A 27,074-nucleotide genomic window follows, 5' to 3' on the forward strand; every position below is an offset into this window, starting at 1 on the left:
GTATCTTGAGGCTTACAAACATATATAGATATAGACATATCTATATGTGTGTGTGTGTATGTATATTTGTGTGTGTAACTTTCCTCATCTTCCATCTTGTCAAGGCCCCTCCTCCCTTCCACATGTCCTACCCTCAACCCAGGTTGTATGGTAGCTATAACTCCTTTTTGCCACTTCCCAATTGCCTTAGATACTCACTTTAGTACCATTCCACCTGTATTAAAGATGCTCTGGATGGATGGGGGAGATGGAGAGTTGGAGGCACACATTATGACTGACTCTAAGATTGCCCTTCCCTCCCCTCCCCCTGGAGAGTCTTGGGCCCTGAACACCACAGGGATGGTCTGGATATCCCCATACAGAGAGGCCACAAGAGAAGCCACAAAAAAGAAATGCTTTCCATAAGTGATGGTGCAGCTGAATAACCAAAGTCAATTTTATTTCTGAATTACTGAAGCGGTTTTTATGAAAGATATATAGTGAACACTTCTTGTTACTGTAACAGTAGTCAATACACTACACAGGCATGTCATTTTGATGGTAATAAACACAGTTTCCTTATTGCAAGAATATACTCAACCCAACCCAAAGGGTATGATAGAAAACAAGAAATGCTTAATGTTAACTCTTAAAGTTTAAATACAAATATGAAGTAATTTAATATGAATTCTTGGTAATAAGAAAAATATATGTTCCATAATCTTTATTACACACTGTACAAAACAAAATATTGCACTTTAAGAATCATACAATAAATATATACAAAAGTTATCTTACAAATGTTCTTTGTCCTTTTAATTTAAAAACCTGTTTCAACAGTCAAGACCCATTACTGATTAAAAAAAAAAGCTTGTCATCTGGAGTATCCTCTCCCACACAGCCACCAAATGGATGCCTTCTAAGCTCTTGGGATACAGTAGTGCTCATCTCAGTTTCAGTGATGCTAAAAATTATGGCCTAGGAGACCTGTGGCTTTCCAAATTACAATGTGCCAACTCTGTGGACTGCTCCTGTCCTCCAAGAAATCAAAAGCCAAAATGTACGTCCCCTCTTGGGCACTGAGGAAAGAAACAGTGAGATGTGGCTCCTCCTCAGATTTCATCATTACTACAAATGGGTAAAATATTGTATGTAAACAGAGCAGCTGTGGCACCTTCCTTAGACTGCTAGGACAGCCAAATGCTGAATCTTTAACCCTTTTTTTCTCCCCTCAATCCCCCTCCCTCCACTTTTATTTTTTTGGTCAACCAGGCTTGAATTAGCAATACATAAAGGAAGATGGTAGAGAAGTCTCTTTCAATGTTAGGTTTAGAATTTATAATGTTCAAGCTAGAGTTCCTTTTTTGAGTGATGGAAGCTCAATGTGCATGAAAATAATCAATGGCTTCACTATTAAGATTCCTATTTAGAACACCACTTCCTTATTAATTTGATTGAGGATTGGAAAAAAACACATACTGAGTAATTATATTTGACACAGATTGAGCCAGATAAAGCTTAGATTTCCTATTTGGTCATGTGCAAGAGAATAGTGCTTACCAAAGTGTCATTTCACAGCTCTTCTAAGGAAGTGTTGAGTCTAATTCAAAGTCAGTAGAAAAGACTAAGCAGAGGTTCCCTCTGATTGTATTTCAGTCTGAGTGGAAGAGGATAGAAACCAAACCAAGCAGCGCCTCCTCTGATTAAAAAAATAGAGATTTCTGCAGTGGAAAATGGCAAGATTGTCCAGAATGCTCTTTCCCATTTGGTACATAAACACTGGTCAGGGATGTGAGATGCTCTCCCACACTGTATTCAGCCACCAGCCAATCTTGAGAAAACTTGTCCTGAGAGTTTGCCTCATAGTCCAATCTTAAAGCCAGCTATGAAAAGTACAATCAATGACACAACCACCACCTTAACAGCGACTAGCCAGAGCATCTGAAATTTCAGTACCTTGTAAAATCCAAAAAATACTACAAATATGCAGTTGAGAAACAGTCATCAGTTGCTGCACTTCCCAAGTCTTCAGGATGTATTATCTACTATGATTTCCTACAAATCACAGGAAGTGAGCAGTATTTGATGCACTGGTGATAATAGTGTTTTCCCGATTACAATCATGTGACAAGGGCCTATTCAGTTCAGTGGATTATGTGCTATGGTATTGTAAATTCTGGAACAGCAATGACAACAAAAATCTTAAGTGTTAAAAGTTCGCCATGGAAATGTTGATCAAGGAAGAAAAAAACCAAAAATCTGGAAAAAATTCCACTCTATAAAATTCTAACTGTGGTGTTTCTGTATCAACATCCATTTTACTTTTAAGCCTGGAGTCTTATACTGAATACATACTTTGGAACCAGCTACATGCAAAGAACTTCTCCTTCCTCCTCTTCATAGCAGCACCATGAACTCTGCACAGAGCTATGCTTCTTGACAAGACTGGCAACACCTTTGTTTGTAGAGGTCTATCGAGCACAAGTTTAGATGTTTTACAAATGTACAGTAGTGAGTTGTGTCCTTGCATTCTCCTTCTGCAAAAATAACAATTGATTAATTTAACGGGATTAAAATTTTATTTTATTTTTGGCCCAGGTCTGTGTTCTTATCAGGATCAGGAATTCCCAATGTAGAAGCACTCATCTGGAATGCTGACTGGCAACAACTAATTTACAGTCTTAATTGTCTGGGAAATCTAAAGACTGAATGACCTACAATACCGGGATAATACTGTTAGTAGTGTCAGAGGAAAGACTTAACCAGAGGTCTTCTGCTATACCACGCTGTCTCTCAATGGGAAACATTTTCAAGAACAATGTGTTCATTTTAATTAAAGGTATTAAGAGACAATGTGACACAATGGATAGGGAGCTAGATTAGAATCCAGAAAGACCCGGGTTCACATTTTATGTCTGATACATTCTGACTGTGACCCTGGGCAAGTCACAATCTCTCAGTGTTCTAGGCAACTCTTAAACTAAATGTTTCAAAGAAGGTGTAGACCTTCACTGGATGTTTCTTAACCTGAGACTTCCCCAAGTCAATGAAATCATAATTCTGGTTCATATTCCTATCCTTACCCCTTTGTGCATTTAGTAGTATGATTTATTATTAAATAGTAAGTACATAATTGATGAATAAGCCATACATTAAAAAAACTCTAATTTTAAAGAGTTGTATTTCTACACACCTTTCATCTAACTAGTCAAAACAGAATAAACATAATTAAACTTTCTAGTTAAAAGTCCATATGATGGTCATTAGTACTTTTAAGTACTGAAGAAGTACTTTACCTCTACATTGACCTGAGTATCAGGCCTCTTTTTGGCTAAAAAAGATCATGTGTAATAGCCACATCTTACTTCTGGTTGCTACACAGAACAATTATTTATGCTGGCACTTGCTGAAGCACCTTCTCAGTGCTGTAAATGAAGGTTTTTGGAAAGCCTGGCCATTGTTGGTAGTAAAACCAAACACCACAGAAAAATACCAGTCAAGTTAGTGAACCAGACATACCTTGAAGGTTTATGCAGGATTTTTTCCTCCAAAGACTTTGAAGTCTGGCCTGGAGCCAAAATAGTCAATTCTCCTCATTACTTTTTAATGGAGAGGAAACAGCAAGTAAATCAATAGATTGACAAAAGATACAAAAAAAAAAAGTAGATGGAGGGGAGCAGCTTTAAGATATATTATACATCATATTGAGAATCCCTAACAGAGAGAAGAGGCACTACTTTCTATTAAGTCAACTCAAATCATCTTCAACCCCAAAAGCCATTTACCATAATAACCATGGAGTAGCAAGTAGGATTAAGAACAACTTAATGACAAGTTGAATGCTTGTCACACTCAGTACACCATGCTGAGAAACACCATAAAAAGTAATTAAAACGGGTACATACTACCGCAGGAAGTGACATTGCAGTGCTTCCAGGTCACTGGTCTCTGTCTAGAACCACAGCGGTGAGCCGCCACAGGTCGGCTACTTTTTCGGTGTATGCATTCTACTTTCCGGGACTGAAACCCATTGCCACAGGCTGCAGTACAGGGCCTCCAAGGGCCAGTGCGCCAATATACATCGCATGGCTCAGAGGAACAGTTTCTTCTCAGGTTGGATCTAGAGGGGAAAAAAGTAGGAGAATCAGGGAGATTTAACAGAGAAGGAAGAGTAAGCACTTTCTGGAATACTGTTATACCTTAAAACTACTCAGTAATCCAGACTTAACTCCCCTAACCACTTTTTTTTTTTTAAAGTTGTGATAATTAGGATAGGAAATCAACTGACATTTGCCTTGGTGCTGCCTATGAAAAAATGGGTTAAGTAAGGAAATGAAATTTTCAGGTGAGTGTTTTCTCTACTGAAGGAAACAAAACTTTGTTTTCAAATGCCCTGCATTTACCACATTCTACCCAATTCACCTCTAGCTTCCTCAGATAAAACAATAATATGATGGAGTTGGGCAAAGGTAAAAGAAGTATAATCTAATCTAACAAAAATATCAAAGATTCAAAGGAAGAGGAGATGGAAAGAGGTAAGGAACGCAAAACAAAGTGGCCTTAATGAATACCTTGGAAGTAGACATCAACTGCACCTATTTCAAGGTAGGGATTGGGGATGAGCATCTTCTGCCCAGTCCAGATGTCAGAATGAGGCACGGAGACCACCAGTTGTTAAAGGAAATGGATTATTGGCTAGGGATCTAGGGGAGTCAGAAAGTGGGGTTCCAGATAGAGGAAATGAGGAAGAGAATTGAAGACTTGCTATAAAGAGGTAAAAAAAAAAAAAAGACCTCTACTCTTTTCTACACTGGTTTCCATGAGACTATACTATGGAAAGAAATTATTATACTATTATATGAATTATTAATCACGATCTCCTCTTTTTCCTTCTATTCTCTGTAAAAGTCCAACTCCTATTAATTAAGGTCAGTCAGTCTCTGAAGGACATGCCTGATTGATGAGACTGCTTCTATCACTCAAGGAACATGCTTGTTCATTTTGGGTAGGACTCCACCCAATTACGAGTCTGAGTGAAATTATTATTAATAGCCAATGATTTGGGGAAATCCAGAGTCCTCCCCTTTTTCTAAAGTCCTCATTTCAAAAGCTCAGTCTGAGAACTGAATTAACTTTCTCCTCAATCTTGGTCAAACTGCACGCAACCTTACAAGGAATTTATTCTAAGATGGGGAAGCCAGTTGTATTCTGCACAGATTCAGATGGGGATAAATTCTTTCAATAGATTGCCCTAAGTGGGGGCAATTTAAAAGTAAATAACAAAATCAAAGTTCATTAGAATAGGTCAAGCCCCTCATTCCAATCAGAGATGACTACCACCCTCAGGAACACCCTCTTCCAAGGGCATATAAACCTTGAGTCCACAGCCATGACTGTCTTTGGCATTTAAGACTACCTCTGACCTCTTTAACTAATAAAATGATTAATTACCCAAAAATTAAGTCTCTCAAACTTTTTAAAAGTCACAAGTCCTAATTGCGTATTTATATTTATTTTATATTTGCCTATTTAGCATATGAACAAAATCCAGTTTGGTTGAGCCCTTACACTGAGAGAGGGAACCTCTGTCCTTGATCTCTTCTGTTAGACTATAGGGTGACCCAGCTTGTGAAGGAGAAAACTAGCCAGAGAGGTCTGGACAAAGATGGCTTTCCCTTGCTTGCTGAAGGTTGCTGACTCTCGATGATCAAGCCATGTTCTCAGAAGGAGGAGCTAAAGACTCTTAGTCCATCTCCTTATCAAATGTCTACCAATCAATGTTGATTTTCACTTGTGAGGGGAATTCCCTTTCAAAAGGGATTTGAGGCATTTCAGGGTCTCCCTTGGAGTCTTTGATTACTGAGAGAAACCACTGACCATCCATTTATTGATTGCAGGCTAGCCTAATTAGCAAATTGATTATTAATTATTCAGAAACTCTCTCTCTCAAGGTTTTCATTCATCTCACTATCCTGATTCTCTTCTTACCACTCTATTGCTCTGTTTCCTTCACTGAGTCTTTTTCTCTTCTCTCCCTTTATAAGATTTTCCCAAGGTCTTGTCTTTAGCATATTTTTGCCATTTTTTTTAAAATTTATTTATTTATTTTTAGTTTTCAACATTCATTTCCACAAGATTTTGAGTTCCAAATTTTCTCCCCATTTCTTCCCTCCCCTCACCCCAAGATGCCATGCATTCTGATTACCCCATCCCCCAATTTGTCCTCCCTTCTATCACACTCCTCCCTTCCCTTATCCCCATCTCCTCCATTTTCTTGTAGGGCAAGATAGATTTCTGTACCCCATTACCTATATTTCTTATTTCCCAGTTGCAAGTAAAAACAATTTTTAACATTCGTTTATAAACTTTGAGTTCCAACTTCTCTTCCTCACTCCCTCCCCACCCATCCCCACTGGGAAGGCAAACAATTCAATATAGGTTATACATATGTAGTTATGAAAAGACTTCCATAAAAGTCATGCTGTGAAAGACTAATTATATTTCCCTCCATCTTATCCTACCCTCTATTCATTCTTTTGACTTTGTCCCTCCCCAAAAGTGTTTACTTCTAATTACTCCATCCTCCCATTTGCCCTCCCTTCTATCATCCCCTCACACCCCACTTTTCCCTTCTCCCCTACTTTCCTGTAGTGCACAATAGATTTTCATACCAAATTGAGTGTGTATCTTATTCCCTCCTTGAGCCAAATGTGATGACAGTAAGCTTCACTTTTCCCTCTCACTTCTCCCCTCTTCCCCTCCATTGAAAAAGCTTTTTCTTATCTCTTTTATGAGAGATAATTTACCCCATTCCATTTCTCCCTTTCTCCTCTCAATATATTCCTCTCTCACCTCAATTTTATTTTTTTAGATATCATCCATTCCTATTCAACTCACCCTGTGCCCTCTGTCTATATATATGTATATAATCCCTCCAACTACCCACATACTGAGAAAAGTCTCAAGAGTTACAAATACCATCTTTCCATGTAGGAATGTAAACAGTTCAACTTTAGTAAATCCCTTATGATTTCTCTTTCCTGTTTACCTTTTCATCCTTCTCTTGATTCTTGTGTTTGAAAGTCAGATTTTCTATTCAGCTCTGGTCTTTTCATCAGCAATGCTTGAAAGTCCTCTATTTCACTGAATAACCATTTTTTCCCCCTGAAGTATTATACTCAGTTTTGCTGGGTAGGTGATTCTTGGTTTTAATCTTTGCTCCTCTGACTTTTGGAATATATTCCAAACCCTTCAATTCCTTAATGTAGAAGCTGCTATATCTTGTGTTATTCTGACTGTATTTCCACAGTACTCAAATTGTTTCTTTCTAGCTGCTTGTAACATTGTCTCCTTGACCTGAGAACTTTGGAATTTGATGACAATATTCCTAGGAGTTTTTCTTTTTGGATCTCTTTCAGGAGGAGATTGGTGGGTTCTTTCAATATTTATTTTACCCTCTGGTTCTAGAATATCAGGGAAATTTTCCTTGATAATTTCATGAAAGATGATGTCTAGGCTCTTTTTTTGATCATGGCTTTCAGGTAGTCCCATAACTTTTTAAATTGTCTCTCCTGGATGTATTTTCCAGGTCAGTTATATTTTCCAATGAGATATTTCACACTGTCTGCTATTTTTTCATTCCTTTGGTTTTCTTTTATAATTTCTTGATTTTTCACAAAGTCATTAGTTTCCATCTGCTCCATTCTAATCTTTAAGGAATTATTTTCTTCAGTGAGCTTTTGGATCTCCTTTTCCATCTGGCCAATTATGCTTTTTAGAGCATTCTTCTCCTCATTGACTTTTTGGATCTCTTTTGCCCTTTGGGTTAGTCTATTTTTCAAAGTGTTATTTTCTTCAGTATTTTTTTAGGTCTCCTTTATCAAGAAGTTGAATTGTTTCTTATGATTTTCTTTTTTTTAAATTTTAATTAATTTATTTAACTTTTAACATTCATTTTCACAAAATTTTGGGTTACAAATTTTCTCCCCATTTGTCCCCTCCCCCCACCCCAAAACACCAAGCATTCTAATTGCCCCTATCACCAATCTGCCCTCTCTTCTATCATCCCTCTCTGCCCTTGTCCCCATCTTCTCTTTTGTCCTGTAAGGCCAAATAACTTTCTATACCCCATTACCTGTATTTCTTATTTCCTAGTAGCAAGAACAGTACTCGACAGTTGTGCCTAAAACTTTGAGTTCCAACATCTCTTCATCCCTCCCTGCCCACCCCTTCCCTTTGGAAGGCAAGCAATTCAATATAGGCCATATCTGTGTAGTTTTGCAAATGACTTCCATACTAGTCTTGTTGTGTAAGACTAACTATATTTCCCTCCCTCCTATCCTGCCTCCCATTGCTTCTATTCTCTCTTTTGATCCTGTCCCTCCCCATAAGTGATGACCTCAAACTGCTCCCTCCTCCCAATGCCCTCCCTTCCATCATTCTGCCCCCCACTCTGCTTATCCCCTTATCCCCCACTTTCCTGTATTGTAAGATAGGTTTTCATACCAAAATGAGTGTGCATTTTATTCCTTCCTTTAGTGGAATGTGATGAGAGTAAACTTCATGTTTTTCTCTCACCTCCCCTCTTTTTCCCTCCACTAAAAAGTCTTTTGCTTGCCTCTTTTATGAGATAATTTACCCCATTCCGTTGCTCCCTTTCTCCTCCCAATAATATTTCTCTCTCACTGCTTAATTTCATTTTTCTAAGATATGATCCCATCCTCTTCAATTCACTCTGTGCACTCTGTCTCTATGTGTGTGCGCGTGTGTGTGTGCATCTGTGTGTGTGTAATCCCACCCAGTACCCAGATACTGAAAAGTTTCAATAGTTACAAATATTGTCTTTCCATGTAGGAATGTAAACAGTTCAACTTTAGTAAGTCCCTTATGACTTCTCTTTGCTGTTTACCTTTTCATGCTTCTCTTCATCCTTGTGTTTGAAAGTCAAATTTTCTTTTCAGCTCTGGTCTTTTCATCAAGAATGCTTGAAAGTCCTCTATTTCATTGAAAGACCAATTTTTCCCCTGAAGTATTATACTCAGTTTTGCTGGGTAGGTGATTCTTGGTTTTAGTCCTAGTTCCTTTGACTTCTGGAATATCCTATTCCATGCCCTTTGATCCCTTAATGTAGAAGCTGCTAGATCTTGTGTTATCCTGATTGTATTTTCACAATACTTGAATTGTTTCTTTCTAGCTGCTTGCAATATTTTCTCCTTGAGCAGGGAACTCTGGAATTTGGCCACAATGTTCCTAGGAGTTTCTCTTTTTGGATCTCTTTCAGGTGGTGATCAGTGAATTCCTTGAATAATTATTTTGCCCTCTGGTTCTAGAACCTCAGGGCAGTTTTCCTTGATAATTTCATGAAAGATGATGTCTAGGCTCTTTTTTTGATCATGGCTTTCAGGTAGTCCCATAATTTTTAAATTGTCTCTCCTGGATGTATTTTCTAGGTCAGTTGTTTTTCCAATGAGATATTTCACATTATCTTCTATTTTTTCATTCTTTTGGTTTTGTTTTGTGATTTCTTGGTTTCTCATAAAGTCATTAGCCTCCATCTGTTCCATTCTAATTTTGAAAGAACTATTTTCTTCAGTGAGCTTTTGAACCTCCTTTTCCATTTGGCTAATTCTGCTTTTTAAAGCATTCTTCTTCTTATTGGCTTTTTGAACCTCTTTTGCCAGTTGAGTTAGCCTATTTTTCAAGGTGTTATTTTCTTCAGCATTTTTTTGGGTCTCCTTTAGCAAGCTGTTGACCTGCTTTTCATGCTTTTCTTTTATCTCTCTCATTTCTCTTCCCAGTTTTTCCTCCACCTCTCTAACTTGATTTTCAAAATCCTTTTTGAGCTCTTCCATGGCCTGAGCCCTTTGGGTGAGCTGGGATATAGAAGCCTTGCGTTCTGTGTCTTTCCCTGATGGTAAGCATTGTTCTTCCTTATCAGAAAGGAAGGGAGGAAATACCTGTTCACCAAGAAAGTAACCTTCTATAGTATTATATTTTTTCCCTTTTCTGGGCATTTTCCCAGCCAGTGACCTGACTTCTGAGTGTCCTTTTCACACCCACTTCACCTCCAGATCTGCCCAGCCAGTACTTGGGGTCTGAGATTCAAATGCTTCTTCCCAGCCTTAGGGCTTCAGCGGGGGCGGGGCTGCTATTCAGTGTGAGACTAAGTTCAGGTGCTCAGGGTAGGGCCGCCTCAGGGGGCTCAGTTCCCTCAGGGGGTTTATGCAGAGACCTTCAACAATGGATCTGAGCTCCTGCCTACTTGGGGAGCCCGGGTCTGCTCCCGCCTCCGCTGCTGCCTCCCGAGGGGGTCTGAGTCATGGGGACCCCTACTTCCGTCTTGGCAAGCTGAAAAGACCCTCTCATTAACCTCTGGTGCCTGTGGGTAGAGGGACCTGCGCGCCGCTGGAGATCCCATCCCTGAAGCCTGGTCAGATCTGCTCCTCTCAATGCCCAGTGGCCAAGGCAGGGCTGGGCTCTGCTCCAGGTCCAGGGCGCAAGGGACCGTTCGTGTCAGTTTTTCAGGGCTCTCTGAAACAGAAATCTCCTCCGCTCCGTTGTTCTGTGGCTTCTGCTGCTCCAGGATTTGTTGGGAGTTCTTCTTTACAGGTAATTTATGGGCTGTGGGTTCGGAGTTAGCGTATGTGAATCTTTCTACTCTGCCATCTTGGTTCGTTCCTGTTTTTTATGATTTTCTTGCATCGTTCTTATTTCTCTTCCCAATTTTTGCTCTACTTCTCTTACTTGATTTTCAGAATCCTTTTTGAGCTCTTCCATGGCCTGAGGCCAATTCATATTTTTCTTGGAGGCTTTGGATGGAGGAGCTTTGACTTTGTTTTCTTCTGTTTGCATGCTTTAGTCTTCCTTGTCACCAAAGTAAGACCGTATAGTCTGATTCTTTTTCCAGTTTTGCTCATTTCCTTAGCCATTTACTTGACTTTTGAGCTCTTTGTCAAGGTAGTTCTCTGCTTCCAGTGGGGGTGGGGGTTGTACTATCAGCCACTCGATACCCCCACAGTCTGCGGGCCTAGAGCTCCAGAAACAGTGCCTGCAATTGCCCTGTGGGTTGCTGTGGGTTCCTCCGCACCGTCCTCCCTCTGCCATCCTGGGGCTGGGGCCAGACCACTCCACTCTCCCACACTAGTTCCACTGGCTTTTTCCACTGACCTTCCAATTTATCCTCAGCATTTTGGGGTCGTGAAGTCTGCAAACCACCACAGGTGTGAGAGATTTGGTCTCCCCAAAGCCTGCTTAGGTCCTGTCTGTGCTGGTATGGTCCAGGTTGGATTGCACTCTGCCCCCAGTGTGGTGTGATAGAGACCTGCCAGCGACATTCCAGGCTGTTTTGGGCTGGAGATTTGCTTCACTCCATCTTTCTGTGGGTTCTGCAACTCCAGAATGTGTTTAGAGCCATTTTTTATAGGTATTTGGCTGGTCTTGGGGGCAGTGCTTTAGAAAGTGTGTGCTATTACTCTTGGCTCTGCCCCCCTCCCTTTTTTCTTTCTAAACATCTTCTTTAGCATTCCCATTCATTCCCTTGATTCTGTCCATCACCCTTCATGTAGATAGATTACAAATCTCTTTCTTCAGTCCCAATGTCTCTTGTGTTCTCCAGTCCTGCCTCTTATTTGCAACTTCACCCGAATAAAATCTCAAACTAAAATCATAAGAGTTTCTTTTACATTGGATCCACTTGTGTTTTTTTCTCTCAGTAATACCAATGTAATCAACATATATTTATTAAATTCTTACTATATTCCAGGTCCTGGGCTGGGTTAGTTGGTGAAAAGTACTCTAATAATAATAATGAATTCCTGCCCACAAGTGCTAAGGACTGCTAAGGGGTCCCTTGCATTTGTCTTTTTGAGTGGCCGCATTTCCACAAACACCGGACCCAGAGCACACAGGAGGCCTGAAGTGTCAAGGACAAATGCTACCTCCCACCCCAGCTGACATAATTTGTTGTTTGCATCTCAAACTGGACCCCTTGTATGTCCTTGGGAGTCAAGACAGGCATCAGTCAGTCTGTGCTTGGGCAGCTGGGACCCTTGCAGATAAGGAGACCATTACATCTTCATGGTCTAGCAGTTCCCAAGCGAAAAGAATGTGGCTTTTGCCCTGGTCTTGCTCCTCCCCTTTGGGTGCAGTTTTCTCCCTTTCCCACTTTTACTGCACCTTTTCCTCTCCCATGCCACACCTCTTTAGGTAGAGATTTCTAGTATCTCCTCCTTCCTTTGTCCTGCTGTTATAACAATGCAAGCTTCTATATGGATTATGAACTCTTTCGGTTCCACATGCATATTCATTTCTCTTGTAATAAACCTAGTTTTCATGTAAGTTTTCTGATTTTGTGAAGTTGTGATTGCCTGTTGACAAAGGAGTTTACATTCTAAAATGCAGGCAACACATAAATAAATAGGAACGTTCAAATCAATGAAGTAGATCAGTAGTGTCCAAATCAAGCAGAAAGCCATCCCTGAGGGGCCCCATATTGACCTAGAAAGCCACAAAATAACATTATCTATGTTGAATGGTATTTTATTTATTTTGTCAACATTTCCCAAATACATTTTAATCGGGTTTTGTGTGTGACTTGGATATGTCTGAAATAGATGGGAGTAGGCTTAGAGCTCTAGAAGCTTTAATGATCACTAGAAGTCACCATGGTACTCTTTCATATCTGTTGTCAGGTGAAAAAATATAACGACCCCCTTTCAAGCACTGTAGTCAACTTCATATTTCCATTACTTTTTCTTTTAAGGATAAGGATAAGAGGGCTTGTGGTATAGGGAAAGAAAACTGGCCCTGGATTCAGAGGGCTTGAGTACAAATCCTGTGATTTGACCTCTTAGCTGTGTGAACCAGAGCTAAAGGTTTCTCTTTCATTTCTGAATCTATGATGCTGCAAACAAAAACTTAGACACATAGTATAGTCAGAAAAAAATGTTACTTAAGATGACTTCCTGGGTTTGTAGAACTTCTTTTAAACATAAACACACACAATACATGCACAGCCACATTTCTCCTTGAACTGATTTGCAGAGTCTAAGTGACTCAATTCTGAGTGGTGATAATTATGTGCTCATAAAAATACCTGAGATATGTATAGTGCTTTAAACTTTTCAACATTCTCTCTCTCTCTCTCTCTCTCTCTCTCTCTCTCTCTCAGCCTCATGACAACCCTGAAAGATAGGTCCTGTAGATATTACTATTCCCATATTACAGGTAAGGAAACTGAGGGTCAGAAAAGCTTTACTAGGTGATCTCATGAATCAGTCAATAAATCTTTATTGAGCACCTACTATGATTCAGGCATTGTGTTTAGCACAGGGAGTACAAAAAAAAGGGGCAAAGTTCAAGGAACTCACATTCTAATAAGGAAGAAAACAAACAGATGTGTACAAATAAGCTACATACAGGAAAAATAGGAAATAGTTAACAGAAGGAAGAAGACATAGAATTAAGAGGGGCTGGGAAAGGCTTCCTATAGAAGATGGAATTTTAGTTGGATTTTAAAATGGTATGGGTGATACCTTTTGATATCTATGTAACTTGGATTTCAATGAGGTGGAGTTGCATAAGTCATTGGGCTTCACTCTTCTCCAGAGTCATCACAACGCTGTGGCTATACAGAGTCGGAATGACTCGATTCATGATGGCTCAAGATGCAGTGGATGACCTTGGCATCTTTGGTGTCTAACCAAGATCTAAGGGTTCCATATCACCTGCTTCAGCTGCCTTCATGGCCTTTGGAACAAACTGTTCTCATCTGCCCACTCCACCAGGGGAAGTATTCACATGCTTGGGGTAGACACCCCCTAATTCACCGATGGGTTAGAGACCCCCTCAGTTACCCTCCACCAGCTTTAGCCCTTCTGCCAAAACGATTTACTGGGGTGTGGCCACTGTGCATGTTACAGCTTCTAGAAACCACAGGTGAGAGTTAGGTGGAGCAGGTGGACACCAAAGGTGGAAAGAGCCCTGAAATGGCTCAGCATCCCTCACACTAGAGGTACTGGTCCTCCCTGAAAACACCCTACTCCCCGGAATTTTAGTTAGGATTTGAAGGAAGCCAGGAAAGAATAGGTAGAAAAGAGGAGTGAGATGGGAGATAGCCAAAGAAAATACCTGGAGCCGAGGGATGGAATGTCTTGTTTGAGGAACAGTAAGGAGGCCAATGTCATTGGACAGAAGATATATGTTGGGGAGGAAAGTGAAAGAAGACCAGAAAGGTGGGGAGGGGAGTAGTCATGAAGGCTTTTGAATACCAAATAAAGGATTTTGAATTTGATCCTGGAGAAGATAGGGAGTCACTGCAGTATGTGTGTGTGTGTGTGTGTGTGTGTGTGTGTGCGTGTGTGTGTGTGTGTGTGTGTGTGTGTGTGTTGGGGGAAGTGACATGGGTTCATCACTTCCTTTGGGTTCCATTATTTCTATGCAGATGACTCCCAGATCTATATATCCAGCTCTATTTTCTCTGCTGAGCTACAGTCATGCTCCAACTGACTCTTGGACATCTTGAACTGGATAGGCATCTCAAACTCAGTATGTCCAAAACAGAACTTTATTTTTTCTCCTCAAATCTTCCTTCTTCCAATTTTCCCTCTTACTTGAGGGTACCACCATCTTTCCAGGCACTCAGGCTCAAGACCTTTGTTTACGTGACTCCTCACTCTTACTCATCCAGTCTGCTGTTTAATCTTATCACTTCTACCTTCTCAACATCTCTATTCACACAGCCACAACCCAGTTTCAAGCCTTTGTCATCTCTTGCCTGGACTACAATAAGAGCCTTCTAATTGGTCTCCCTGTCTGTTACTCACTTAGCAGCCAAAGGGATTTTTCTAAAGTATGTCATGCCCCAGATCTCTGCTCCTCAAACATGACTCTCTATCTCGTCTCCAGGCCTTCGTAGTCTTTTTCCTTCTCAGGCATAGAATACTCTGCACCTTCACCTCTCTCTGTCTTTTAGCTTCCTAGACTTCACTCAAGACTCATCTCAAATCCCAACATTCTGCTCTTTCCCAGCTACTAATCAATGCCTTTCCCTTTCAGATTACCTTCATCTACTCTGTAGATGTATGCATGTATGTATCTTGTATGCACCTAATTACTTACATGTTGTCTCCCTCACTAGGATATGAGCCTTGAGTGTTTGCCATATAGTAAGAGTATAATAAGTACTTTAAAAAAATAATTTATTTTATTTTTAATTTATGGAATAAAACAAGCATTTCCATAACATAGTATAATAATAAAGATGATTACACATGAAACCACTAATCTATTACGTACAATGTGCTATTCCTTTTAAATATATAATAAAATGATCATGTAAATTTTTTTCCCACTCCCTCACTCTAGAGATGGCTACCACAAATGGCTAGACACAAATATTGACATATGTAAAATTATTCTATACATACTTCTATTTATCAGTTCTTCTTCTGGATGCAGACAGAATTTTCCTTCTTACGACCTTCACAGTTAATTTGGGTATTTATAATAGTCAAAATGACTTAATTGTTCAAAGCTGTACTTAAAACAATATTGCTGTTACTGTACACAGTGTTCTCTTGGTCATGTTCATTTCGCTCTGCACTATTCTGTGCAAGTCTATACATCTTTTTCTAAGATTAGGAAGCTCAGGAGCGTTAAACCACAATCACATACCATAACTTGTTCAGGTTGAACAAAATAAGTGCTTGTTCAATTACTGCCTGGTGAAAACTATTATTTCTAACTGAAAGCTCTGTTAACAAACGACTGTTTCAAATATGGTAGTGAAAGGCCTTGAGATCATGCCATATGAAGACGAAGAAAAGGAATTGGGCACGTTTGGCCTAGAGAAGAGAAGGGGGTTGGGGAGAGGAGTGGCCATGAAAATTGCCTTTAAATATAGGAAAAGTTGTCATGTGGAAGAGGGATTAGATATTTTCTACCTGGCCACAGATCGTGGATCCAAGAACAATGGTAAGGAAAAACTTCCTAATAAGTAGAGCTCTCCAAAAATGAAATGGAACAGAGTTGAGAGGTAGTGAGTGGGTTGCCCTTCACTTGAGATCTCCACGCAAAAGCCAAATGACCACTTGTCAAAGATGTCATAGAAGGACAAACTAAGACATTACAAAGTTAAGTGACTTGCCCAGGGTCACACCAGTAATAAATCTCTTTGGTGAGATTTGAACTGTTCTCGATTCCAGGTTTACAGTCTTGGCCACTACACCATGCTGTCTTTCTAGTGTAATCTGGGTTTGAGGGCCTCAGAGTTTCCTTTTAATTTTGAGATTCTGTGATTCAAAATACCATCTGTAAATTATATAAATTGCTTACAGGCAGCTTTAGCTGTTAAGAGAAGTTAAATTTCATAAACAATGCTTCAAACAGTTTGAAAACACTGTTTTCAAGAAGGGATATTTCTTTCCTTTTTCTTTATCTTTAGAATGGAAAGTTACCTCTTTCTGACTAGAAAGAGGAAGTTTGGGAATTTTGTGTCAGAGGGCAGAGGTTGGAATTTTCTTTCTCTCCTTCAGTCTTGTGAGGAGAGGATACGGGGGAGTCAGAGGGAATCACAGTCTAAGCAGATCATACTTTGGCTCTCCTCAAATGCGGAAAACTAAACAAAATTCAACATCCAGAGGTTGTCTGCAAATCCAAACCCCAGAAGAAAGATAAAATTCTGATGATAAAGATGGAAAATGTACTTCTTTGAGACTGAAGCTGTGAAGTTTTCATCAAATAATTAGGTGTGGAAATGCAAACCCAACTCTTTAACAAAGATCTACTGTTTTTACTGGTAGGTACTAGACTTGTAATTCCAACACATACCACAAGGTGGTGCCTGGGATATAATTTTGTATGTTCAATGATCACTGGTGATAGTAATAATTTGGCATCTCCAAATATATGCTCTTTGATTTGAATTGCATCCTTTGGCCCAGTAATAAAGGCATATCCTAAGAAAAAGGTAGGTATTGGACCTTTTATTTCATTTGCATAGAAAACTCCCAGGCAAGAAAATTCTATCAATGGAGGCCAGTACCTTCTCAGCAACTTTTAGAACTGCTTAGAACCCAAGGTCACACAACCAGTCTGTATCAGAGTTAGGGCTTAAACCTAGATATCCCAGGCTTCAAAACCAGCTCTCTACGCATTGTACTATACCTCCTCTCTATAGAACTAAGAGAAAAGAAGAATTAAGGGAACAAGCTGGGCTGTTTGTTTTTTTTTTTTTAAAGCATTTTCTTTATTAAAAACAGCAAACCCACACTATTAATTAAGTGCTAATTAATTCACTTTTTAACTCAGAGAGGGTACGGTTTAAAAAAATGCAACACGTATATGGGCATTTGGTACCTTTTCTTACTGAACTCAATTTTGTAGTAATAAGGCTTAAATTTATTTTAACTGCTTCTTACTGTTCTCAAGAAACCTTTTAACTAATGCCTTTTTGAGTATTGCTTAGTTAAAGTTTCTGGGTGGTTTGTGGGTTCTTTGTTTCCCACTCTTGCTTTGCCTTCTTTGGAGCTTTGAACAATCAGGGCTTGGCATTAAAACTTTCCTCTTTGAGCCAATTCAGTCATGAAAAGCCCTTAATGGGCCCAGGCCTTCTAATCACTGCAGTCAAGATCCTCTTTGTTTGAATTTTGCTAGTTAGAGAGAATCAGGAAATTTGGAAGTTGGAAGAAGCCTCCGAGGTCATCTAGCGCCACTTCCCAACCAAACGCCTCCTCCTGATGACAGCCCTTCAAATATTCTAAGACGGTTATCATGTCTCTAGCTTTCTCTCATCCAAGCAAAATATTGCTTGTCTGAGATTATGAGCTATGAGAACCTTAATGGAGTAGGTCTGGCAGGGCAAGGTGATGATATCACCGGAAGGCCTCCATGACCTTGTACATGGAGATAGACTATTGGTGGGACAGTGTGCCCAAGGTCTAGAGAGGCAAAAATATTTTCTTATTTTACATTTTTCTTTTATATTTTATATTTTCTTACTGCACTATATCACTAAATGCATTTTGATTTGAATTGCATCCTCTGACCCAGTAATAAAGGTAAACACACTGGTGGGGACTCAATGAGCTATAGATCTGAGTTAATGTAGACCCACAAAATATGCTGAATCTGGAACCCAGGTGTGAGTTGGGGGGAGTCCCCAGCTGCTGCACTAATAAGTTTCTTCTTCTTGGTATTTAATCATAGGAGGTGCTTAATAAATGCTTACTCATTGATTAACTGTTGGCTTCAGCCCAAAGAACACTGAGAACACTTTGATTCTTGATTCTGTCATTATCCTATTAGCTTTCCCTTCTAATTTCTCATTCAGTGCCTGTGACATGCTAACTCAAGATTTCCATTCAAGTTGATACCAGTCCTCTCATTGGTACTCTTTAGATAGTTCACAAGATTACTGTCATCCAGCACATACTTCTACAGCTTACCTATTCGGGGGTAGTAGATCATGATGGGAATGCATGATCAACCTGCTGGAGAAAATAATAACAATGGCTAGCATTTATTTGGTCCTTTACAGTTTGGAAAGCCTAAGTCATTCTTAGTGAGGTCACAAACTGGCCTCTAGATCTCTCTAGAATCCTTTCTCAAGATGTTTAGTACCTGGTTCAGAGTCTTCCGTTATGTCCCAACTCTTGCCTTTAATCTTAGGATACTTAGGGATTTCAAGATACACACTGATATTCCTTGATCTCCCACTTAACTCTTCAACTTTCATGGACTGCATTTTCACTCCACTCTAGTCACAGGCCTGGCTGCACATTAGATCTCACCATTACCTACTGCAGTGCTCTCTCTAGGAATTGTGAAATTCCCTTCTCATTACAGCTATAACCATTCCATTTCTCTGCTTCATTTCTCCCAAATTTATTCTTTGTTATCACCAGTGATCTCTAGTTCATTCATTTATCCCAGGCTATCATCTTTTCTCTCATCACAGTTTAAGTTCTAGAGTTGATCAGATTACTCTATACTGTACTCATTCAAAAGGCATTTATTAAGGTTCCCGAAGAAAAAGTGAGACTGGTGACTTTGCACAGCCTTCCCTCACTTAAATCCAATTCACCTGCATGTCGTGGCATCAGCTCCCTGATGTCATGGTCCTCTTCAAGAATGAAGGACAAGCAACATTAAGCATTTGTTATGCACCCAGCACTGTGCTGAGCACAGAGAAACAAAAATATGACAAAAAACATAATGTTTTATATTCTAATTCTCTATCTTGGAGTCCCTTGTTCCTATGTCCTACTGTTATTTGTAAACTAGTTAAAGCCTATATTTGGGTTACCCATCTCCCCCCTCCTCCATCCATCTTCTCTATTCCTACTTTCATGCTGCTGAATGCTGTCAAAAGAAAACCCTTAACCATGCTGACTGAGGCCGTGACATATTTACGTGATCTAACCTCAGCTGAATTCTCACTGCAGCATGGCAATCCCTTTATTCTTCCTTTATCAATCCTCTCACATTCCCTGCTCTATCAGGGTGTGGTTATGACAATCCACCTATGCCACCTTTCCACCGCTCCCTCTCAGCAGAACTCCGGACTCTGTTTTACTGAGACAAATCCATTTGCTGTAAGCACACTGCAGCTTTTGGTATTAGCACCATCCCTCTCTCTTTGATACTCTCTCCTTTGGTTTATGTGGTATGGCTCTGTCCTTGTCCTCCTCTTACCCGCCTAACCATTACTTCTCATGCTTTCTCAATGTGGTTATTCTCCGAGACTCCGTTCTAGGCCTTCTCTTCTTTCTTTAATTTCTCAGTGATCTTTGCTGCTCCCACGATTATTAACTCTACATACATGCCTTCTCAGTCTGTATATGTAACTGTACTCTCTCTCCTGACCTTCATTTCCCATATCACTTGGTCTAGTCTGTTGAACATCTCAAACCCACACAGAATTCATTGTCTACCCTTAGTCTACCTCTCCTTTGAATAAGGAGCTTTTCTCCCAGACAATGATTTCTTAAGGGATTATGAAAAGCAGTGAGATCTCCAGGTCGAAGTGCACATTCATTTTAAAGACATTTTTTGAGTAATTCCAAATTGCTTTCAAGAATGGTTATACTAATTCATAGGTACACAAACAATGCATTAATGTGCTTGTCTTTCCATAATTCCTCCAACACTGCCTATTTCCATCCTCTGTCAGCTTTCCCTATTTACTGGATATTAGGAGAATCCTCTGAGTTAGTTGATTTTCATTTCTTATCATTAGTAATTTGGAGCATTCTTCCACATGGCTCTTAATAGTTCGCTATTCTTCATTTGAGAACTCTTCATTTATATCCTTTGACTACTTCTCTATTGGGAAACAAGATGATCTTTAGATTGCCTTGAAATTATAAAGTATTATATGATCTTTGCTAATAAATGAAGATGAAAGAGTATTTCCAGTAGATCACTCCTACATGAATAGATAAAATAGAAACCTGAAACTCAAAAACTGAGGCCCAGATCCCTGACAGTGGTTATCTCATTAAAGTTCAGTATTTTGTTGGGTCCACTGAACTTATCTTTCTTTACTTCACCTCTTGGTCGCATAGTTTAATCTGGTGAAAAGACCAGTGTTACCAAGTCACGGAAGAGCCTGTGAGAAGCTAAAAGGGTGTTTGGTCCTCACGGGGCTTGAAGACTTAAATAGTGGAAGCATGGATCAATGTTACAAAAAGACTCGAAGACCTGAATTCTAGGTGAGTTAGAAAGAAATGTTCTAATCAAGCCAGAGGAAAAGATCAATGTCAGATCTGAATTGTAGCTGTTAAAAAATTAAGAACCAGTCACAAAGATATCTGTAATAAATATGTATTAAGTACTTATTGTGAAAAGCACAATGCTAGGTGCTAAGGGAAAACACAGAGGATACAAAGATAAATTTTAAAAATACTGCTCCTCCCAGCTTCTGGGATAAGAACCCATTGTTTGACAAAAATTGCTGGGAAAACTGGATAACAGTGTGGCGGAAATTAGGCATAGACCCATACCTGACACCGTACACAAGAATAAAGTCCAAATGGGTACATGATTTAGGTATAAAGATTGATACCATAAACAAACTGGAGAAGCAAGGAATAGTGTATTTATCAGATCTATGGAGAAGGGAAGAATTCTTTACTAAAGGAGAGATAGAATGCATTATGAAATGCAAAATGGATAACTTTGAGTACATTAAACTGAGAAGTTTTTGCACAACCAAACCCAATGCAACCAAAATCCGGAGGGATGTAGTAAATTGGGAAAAAATTTTTACAGCTAAGCTCGGGGATAAAGGCCTCATTTCTAGAATATATAGAGAACTGACCCAAATGTATAATCATACAAGTCATTCCCCAATTGATAAATGGTCAAAGGATATGAACAGGCAATTTTCAGAGGAAGAAATTAAAGCTATCTATAATCATATGAAAAAATGCTCTAAATCACTATTGGTTAGAGAGATGCAAATCAAAACAACTCTGAGGTACCACATCACACCTATAAGATTGGCAAACATGACAGAACAAGAAAATGATAAATGCTGGAGAGGATGTGGGAGAGTTGGAACACTAATTCATTGTTGGTGGAGCTGTGAGCGCATCCAACCATTCTGGAGAGCAATTTGGAACTATGCCCAAAGGGCTACAAAAATGTGCATACCCTTTGACCCAGCAATATCACTACTAGGACTATATCCCCAAGAGATCATAAAAATGGGAAAGGGTCCCACATGTACAAAAATATTTATAGCAGCACTCTATGTAGTTGCCAAAAACTGGAAGTCAAGGGGATGTCCATCAATTGGGGAATGGCTGAATAAATTATGGTATATGAATGTAATGGAGTACTATTGTGCCATAAGAAATGATGAACAAGAAGACTTCAGAGAGGCCTGGAAGGACTTATATGACCTGATGCTGAGTGAAAGGAGCAGAACCAGGAGAACTTTATGCACAGCAACAACCACAGTGTGTGAGAGTTTTTTCTGGTAGACTTAGATTTTTGTAATAACACAAGAACTTCTTACCAAAAAAAAAAAAATCCCAATGGTGGACCTCAAGGCAAAATGCCTTCCACACTCAGAGAGAGAAATATGGAAGTCACTCACATAATGTAGCAGATCATGTTTGTGTATGTGTATCTGTTTGTGTATCATGTTCTGATTTGTTATACGGATTCTTTCATTTATCTTAGTCCGACTACATAGCATGACTATAGTGAAAATATACTCAATAGGAAAGTATATGTAGAATCTATACAGAATTGTATGCAGTCGTGGGGAGGGAGGGAGGTAGTGGGGGGTGGGTGGGGAGGGATAAAATCGCAATTGTATGGCAGTGATTGTTAAACATTAAAAAAATAAAAAAATTAATAAAAAAAAAATACTGCTCCTCCTCAAGGTGTTTATAGTCTAGGAGGGGGACAATGTATACAATTAAGTATAAAACAAAATAGAATACAAATACATACAAAAAGCTTAAGTGCAGAGGAGGTAGAGATAGCTTTCAGGTGGGAGAGAGGTCAGGAACATTACATGAAACTTCCATTTAAATTGGGTCCTCGGCTTTTCAAGTTCAGAATTTTTATTTTATCCATTCATTGAGGCTTGATATTCTGGAAAGAATCTTCCCTTCATCTTATTGCTAATACTTATACGTTTATAATGCCTACCACACTGTAAATAATTGCGCTCCTCTATTTAAAAAAGTTATATTTTTGTGAAAAACAAAAAGGAATAATGATTGATGTTCTATCCTAAGTCTTGGACTACTTCAGAACTGAATCATCAATTGTAGCAGTTATCCTGTTTTGCCACTAGATGGTGACTGTGCATTGGGTCTGCTTATGTAGAAACAGCAAACGGTTCCATTAAAAGAAGTAGGCATTAACAATTTTGACAGCTAGACATATTCCCATTCTCATTAAGAACAACTTTGTATAAGCGAAACACATACTGCTGCAATTAGCTCTTAAAATATGCAATTACCGTTTCCTTCAGGGCAATCATTTAAGGACTTAGGAGTCTAAGTGCTGTCAGGCTCCTCAGTGTCCTATGTGCCTATTCCTCTAGTTTACAATCAGCGGCTAGGTGGCACCAGAGTGCACAGAGCGCTAGGCCTGGAGGCAGGAAGACCCATCTCCGTGAGTTCAAATCTGGCCTCAGACATTTCCTAGCTGCGTGAACCTGGACAAGTCACTTCACCCTGTTTGCCTCAGTTTCTCATCTATAAAATGATCTGGATCAGGAAATGGCCAACAGCTCCTGTACCTTTGACAAGAAAACCCCAAGTGGGGTCACAGTGGCAGACAAGTAGACAACAAAAAGCTTACCGTCTACCAGAAAACAATAGTGTCCACTTCATGAAACTTAAGTACCCCCATTGAAGCTCCTACCTTTGAAATAGACCACCCCAAAGTCCTGGTGCTCAGCTTATTATGCCCCTACCTGTTTATACTAGCAGGAGAATACTATTAGACTTAGAGCTAGAAAGAAAGCTGATAGCTTAGGAAAGCCACTTGTTAAATTTTCAGTGGGAGCATTTTACACCTTAGAAATCAGCCATTGCTACAAATCACAGGGGTTTTGTTGATTATCTAGATTTAAGAAAACAATGGAGAAAATGTTAATGGTACAGTATACTTAAAAATGAGTCCTACTTTTTGGAGAGCTGGTTGTTTCACATTTACCAGCACACTCTGGATTAAAAGCCATCTAAACAAATAGCCTCCTTCTAAAGATAAGGGAAATGAGGCCCAAAGGGTTTAAGAAGTTTGCTCAGAGTATGCCGTAAGGAGCAGTAGGGCTTTGAGTCCAAATGCAATATTCTTTTCACTGTCATGTTCCTTCTAACTTGGCCTTGCAACTGTCTTCTTCTTCTCTGCTAATCAACAGAAGGGGACATGAATCCAAAATATGAACTGCTTTTGATTCCTTTAAGGATGTGCTCTGCTCTTCTGTTGTACAGAACTACCCAGGCTGGGAAACCTGAGGCCTCCAGGCCACATGTGGACTTCTAGATCCTCAAGTGCCATCCTTTGACTGAATACAAACCTCTGAGAAGTTTGGACTTGAGGACCTAGACAGCCACATGTGGCCTGGAGGCCACAGGTTCCTACCCCTGAACTAAACCATATAGTCGTAAACATGGAATCAAGCCCTACAACTGTGATGCTCACAGTAACGTTATAGGTTTGGTTTTCCAGGTCAGTTCTAAAGAGCATATTGATTTTTCTCCTAAGAACTTTGCTTGCCTTTAAAGCCAGTTAACTGTGTGGTATTAGACACTGAGGATACTGACAAAGGAAGAAGGAAGAGCTGTGCACCTGAGAGGCTATATGGAGATATCGCAGCTCTTAGCAATAGGGAAGTCCCTGGGTACCTCCAGAAGTATCAAGATATTCCCTTAATGATGGAGGTCAAGAGGAGACATGGTAGTTGAGACAATTCCTTATGTGAATGACATGAGTGCAAAGATTCCTGGAGAGAGAGAGAGAGAGAAAAAGAAAGAGAGAGAAAATGAGAGAGAGAGAGAGAGAGAGAGAGAGAGAGAGAGAGGCAAAATATGCAACAGCTGTAAGCGAGTGGCTCTACCTTAGAAGAATGAACTTGGACATGATAGGACATGATGAGTACTAAAGGAAATAGCCTAGTTTTGCACTGAAGACTAAGGAAGATGATGTGGGTGATGAAACTTAGGGTGAGGGTGACTAACCTTTGTCCCAAGGGTGCTGAAATGTAGAGGAAACACCCTCTCAAATAGAGTCCTTTAGCCTTGCAAAACCAATTCAGCTTAGCACCTAGTTAACAATTAAAACAGGAGAGTAAGATCCCTCCATAGGAGATCCTCCGTGGTCCAGTGTCACACTAGGTCAAACACTACCTTCCCTCCCTTGCTTCAATCCCTCCACCTCTATTGAGGAAACAGTGCTTTCCTGGTCTCCTACCAATCTCCACTCACCTTCCAAACTAAATTTTTCTTTAAAAATTGTCTTGATGGAATATTTTCGACTGCTTGCCCTAGATGAAAAAATTGAAAGTTATAGTTCTACCTCCCACATAATATCACTTTGAGAAGGAGGCTGAAGAAAGTTCAAATAGATTCCATATATTGGAATGTCACATTTTGGAGGAAGTTGTAGTTTCTGGATGGGGAAAAAAGGAGTGCCGGGGGAGGGAGCAAGCAGACCGGAACTCAGGGCATAAGTATGAGCAGGCCTGTGACAGACACGTCACAGGAACACAGGATTTGAGAGGTAGAGCACCTTAGAAGGCATCTAGTAAAACCCTCTCATTTCACAGAGAAGGAAACTGAGCCCCAGAGAAGTGATATAACTAGTGCCTTGGAGAGTGCCTTAGGGAACGAAGACTTGGCTAACTGAGAGGGATATGGGGAAGCTTTCCCTCGGTGACATCTTGGCTTTTCCTTTGACCGCCTCAGCTCCAGGGCCGCCAACAGCTTGTATTTCCTAATGCTGCTTCTCCTCTGTCAGTTTTGCTTGCCTCTCACCCACAGACAGAAGCAGGAAAAAAAAGCCATTTACTGTGTCTCTGTTTACAAGCTTACACCCTGTCATCATCTTTTTTGTGCATGTCCAATTCATAGGGAATGATTTTCTACTTTCTTAACCTGAGTTCTTTAAAGTCAAAGCTATTCCTTATAATTCGTATCAAACTGCAAATTGCATCCTCAGTATTTGGAATAATGCACATCTTGGGCACCCCACAACAATGGGGCAGGCAGGGTGTTCCCATGACAGATTCTAAAAACTTGTATTTAAGCAGAATACAACTGAGGTCCTTAATAAATGCTTGTTGGCTTGTATTACATTCCCTTTGAAATGGGCCCATCGAAGTGATTATTCCCACAGGGTGGTCTCTTTATCTCTTTTATTATCCCAGGAAACTGCTGTTGAAAGAATGAAGAACAGTCCTCTAAAAGGTGATTGCTCAGGATGAACTTTCTATCATAAAAAGATAAAGCAACTTTAAATCATTTACATTTCAGCCATGGTCCATGGACAGACTGCTGCTGTGGCAGCCAGATGACGTGGGTTTGAATTTCAGTTCTACCTCTTTCTACCCACACGCATAACATACCTGCACATATATGTGGATATGGTATGCAAATATGTTTATATACATGTGTGAACATACATATACACATCATACATATAAACAGATATGTATTTCTATCATACATACGTATATAGGTATGTGTGCATCTATATAAGACCTGGAAGACTCCAAGTCCAACACTCCATTCACTTTGTCCCATTGATTTCTAAAGACAAATTCAAACTTCAAAAACTCAATAGATATTGACTAACATTGCCAATTGATACCCATGTGACCCTGCACAAGTCACCTCTCTGAACATCTGTGTCCTCATCTGTGAAATGCAGGTGTCAGATTTGACGAGCTCTAAGGTCCCTTCGTTCTAAACCAGTGCTCCTATGACAGTTATGAACTGTATTGGGGAGAAGAGATTTGGCCCATCTTGGCCCATGGCTTGCTCGTACCTCTTTCTTTCATCACAGTCCAGGTCAGATACTGCTGAGCCGTTGGGATGCTGACAGAGCACAGGCAGACGCTGCATCTCCTGGGCATGGCCCAAACACTGTCCAGGCAAACACTGAAATGGAAAAAGGAGAATCATCCAAGAAAAGGTAAAGCAAGCTAGCTTCCTGTTAGTGTGTTGGTTAGCTATTTGGGCTCAGTTTAAATGTGCTAGAAATTCTTCAAATTACATCATAAAAAGTCCATTGGGTTTCATATTAGATCAGCATTGTAGACACAACATATTTATCCCAATTCTCCCTTCTGCTTGGAGGAAAGCAGGTGATCACAAATACTCAACGTACAAATGTACAGACAAGCAGTGCGTGTTCTGAACTGCACAGTCTTGAACTGGAAGTGGAGAAAGAGAATGGTTGGATGGAAATTTTCCTTCACAGGAGTATCTTTACTGTCACATCCCCTTGGAGGGGTATGTAGAAACAAAGAAGTAAACAAATACTTATGTGATATAAACATATATTTATGTGTATATGTATATATGGTGTGTGTATATGCACACACATGCTCCAAAGCTTATATAGAC

General features: G+C 39.8%; 1 protein-coding gene across 8 annotated transcripts in view; it reads right to left on the reverse strand.

Annotated features, from left to right (window-relative positions):
• Positions 1-406: 406 nt before the first annotated feature.
• The window catches only part of ADAMTSL3 (ADAMTS like 3), a 562,343-nt gene continuing 535,675 nt past the window's right edge, over positions 407-27,074 (reverse strand). For all 8 annotated transcript variants that reach the window (XM_072619353.1, XM_072619328.1, XM_072619322.1 and 5 more), the window contains 3 exons: positions 26,494-26,606; positions 3,885-4,099; positions 407-2,516 (listed from right to left, as the gene is read on the reverse strand). In XM_072619353.1, coding sequence (XP_072475454.1) covers positions 2,407-2,516; positions 3,885-4,099; positions 26,494-26,606 — 438 coding nt within the window. In that variant the 3' untranslated portion in view covers positions 407-2,406. The remainder of the gene's footprint in view (positions 2,517-3,884; positions 4,100-26,493; positions 26,607-27,074) is intronic.

The sequence above is a fragment of the Notamacropus eugenii genome, chromosome 1 (assembly GCF_028372415.1).
Source record: "Notamacropus eugenii isolate mMacEug1 chromosome 1, mMacEug1.pri_v2, whole genome shotgun sequence".
NCBI classification, from domain to species: Eukaryota; Metazoa; Chordata; class Mammalia; order Diprotodontia; family Macropodidae; genus Notamacropus; species Notamacropus eugenii.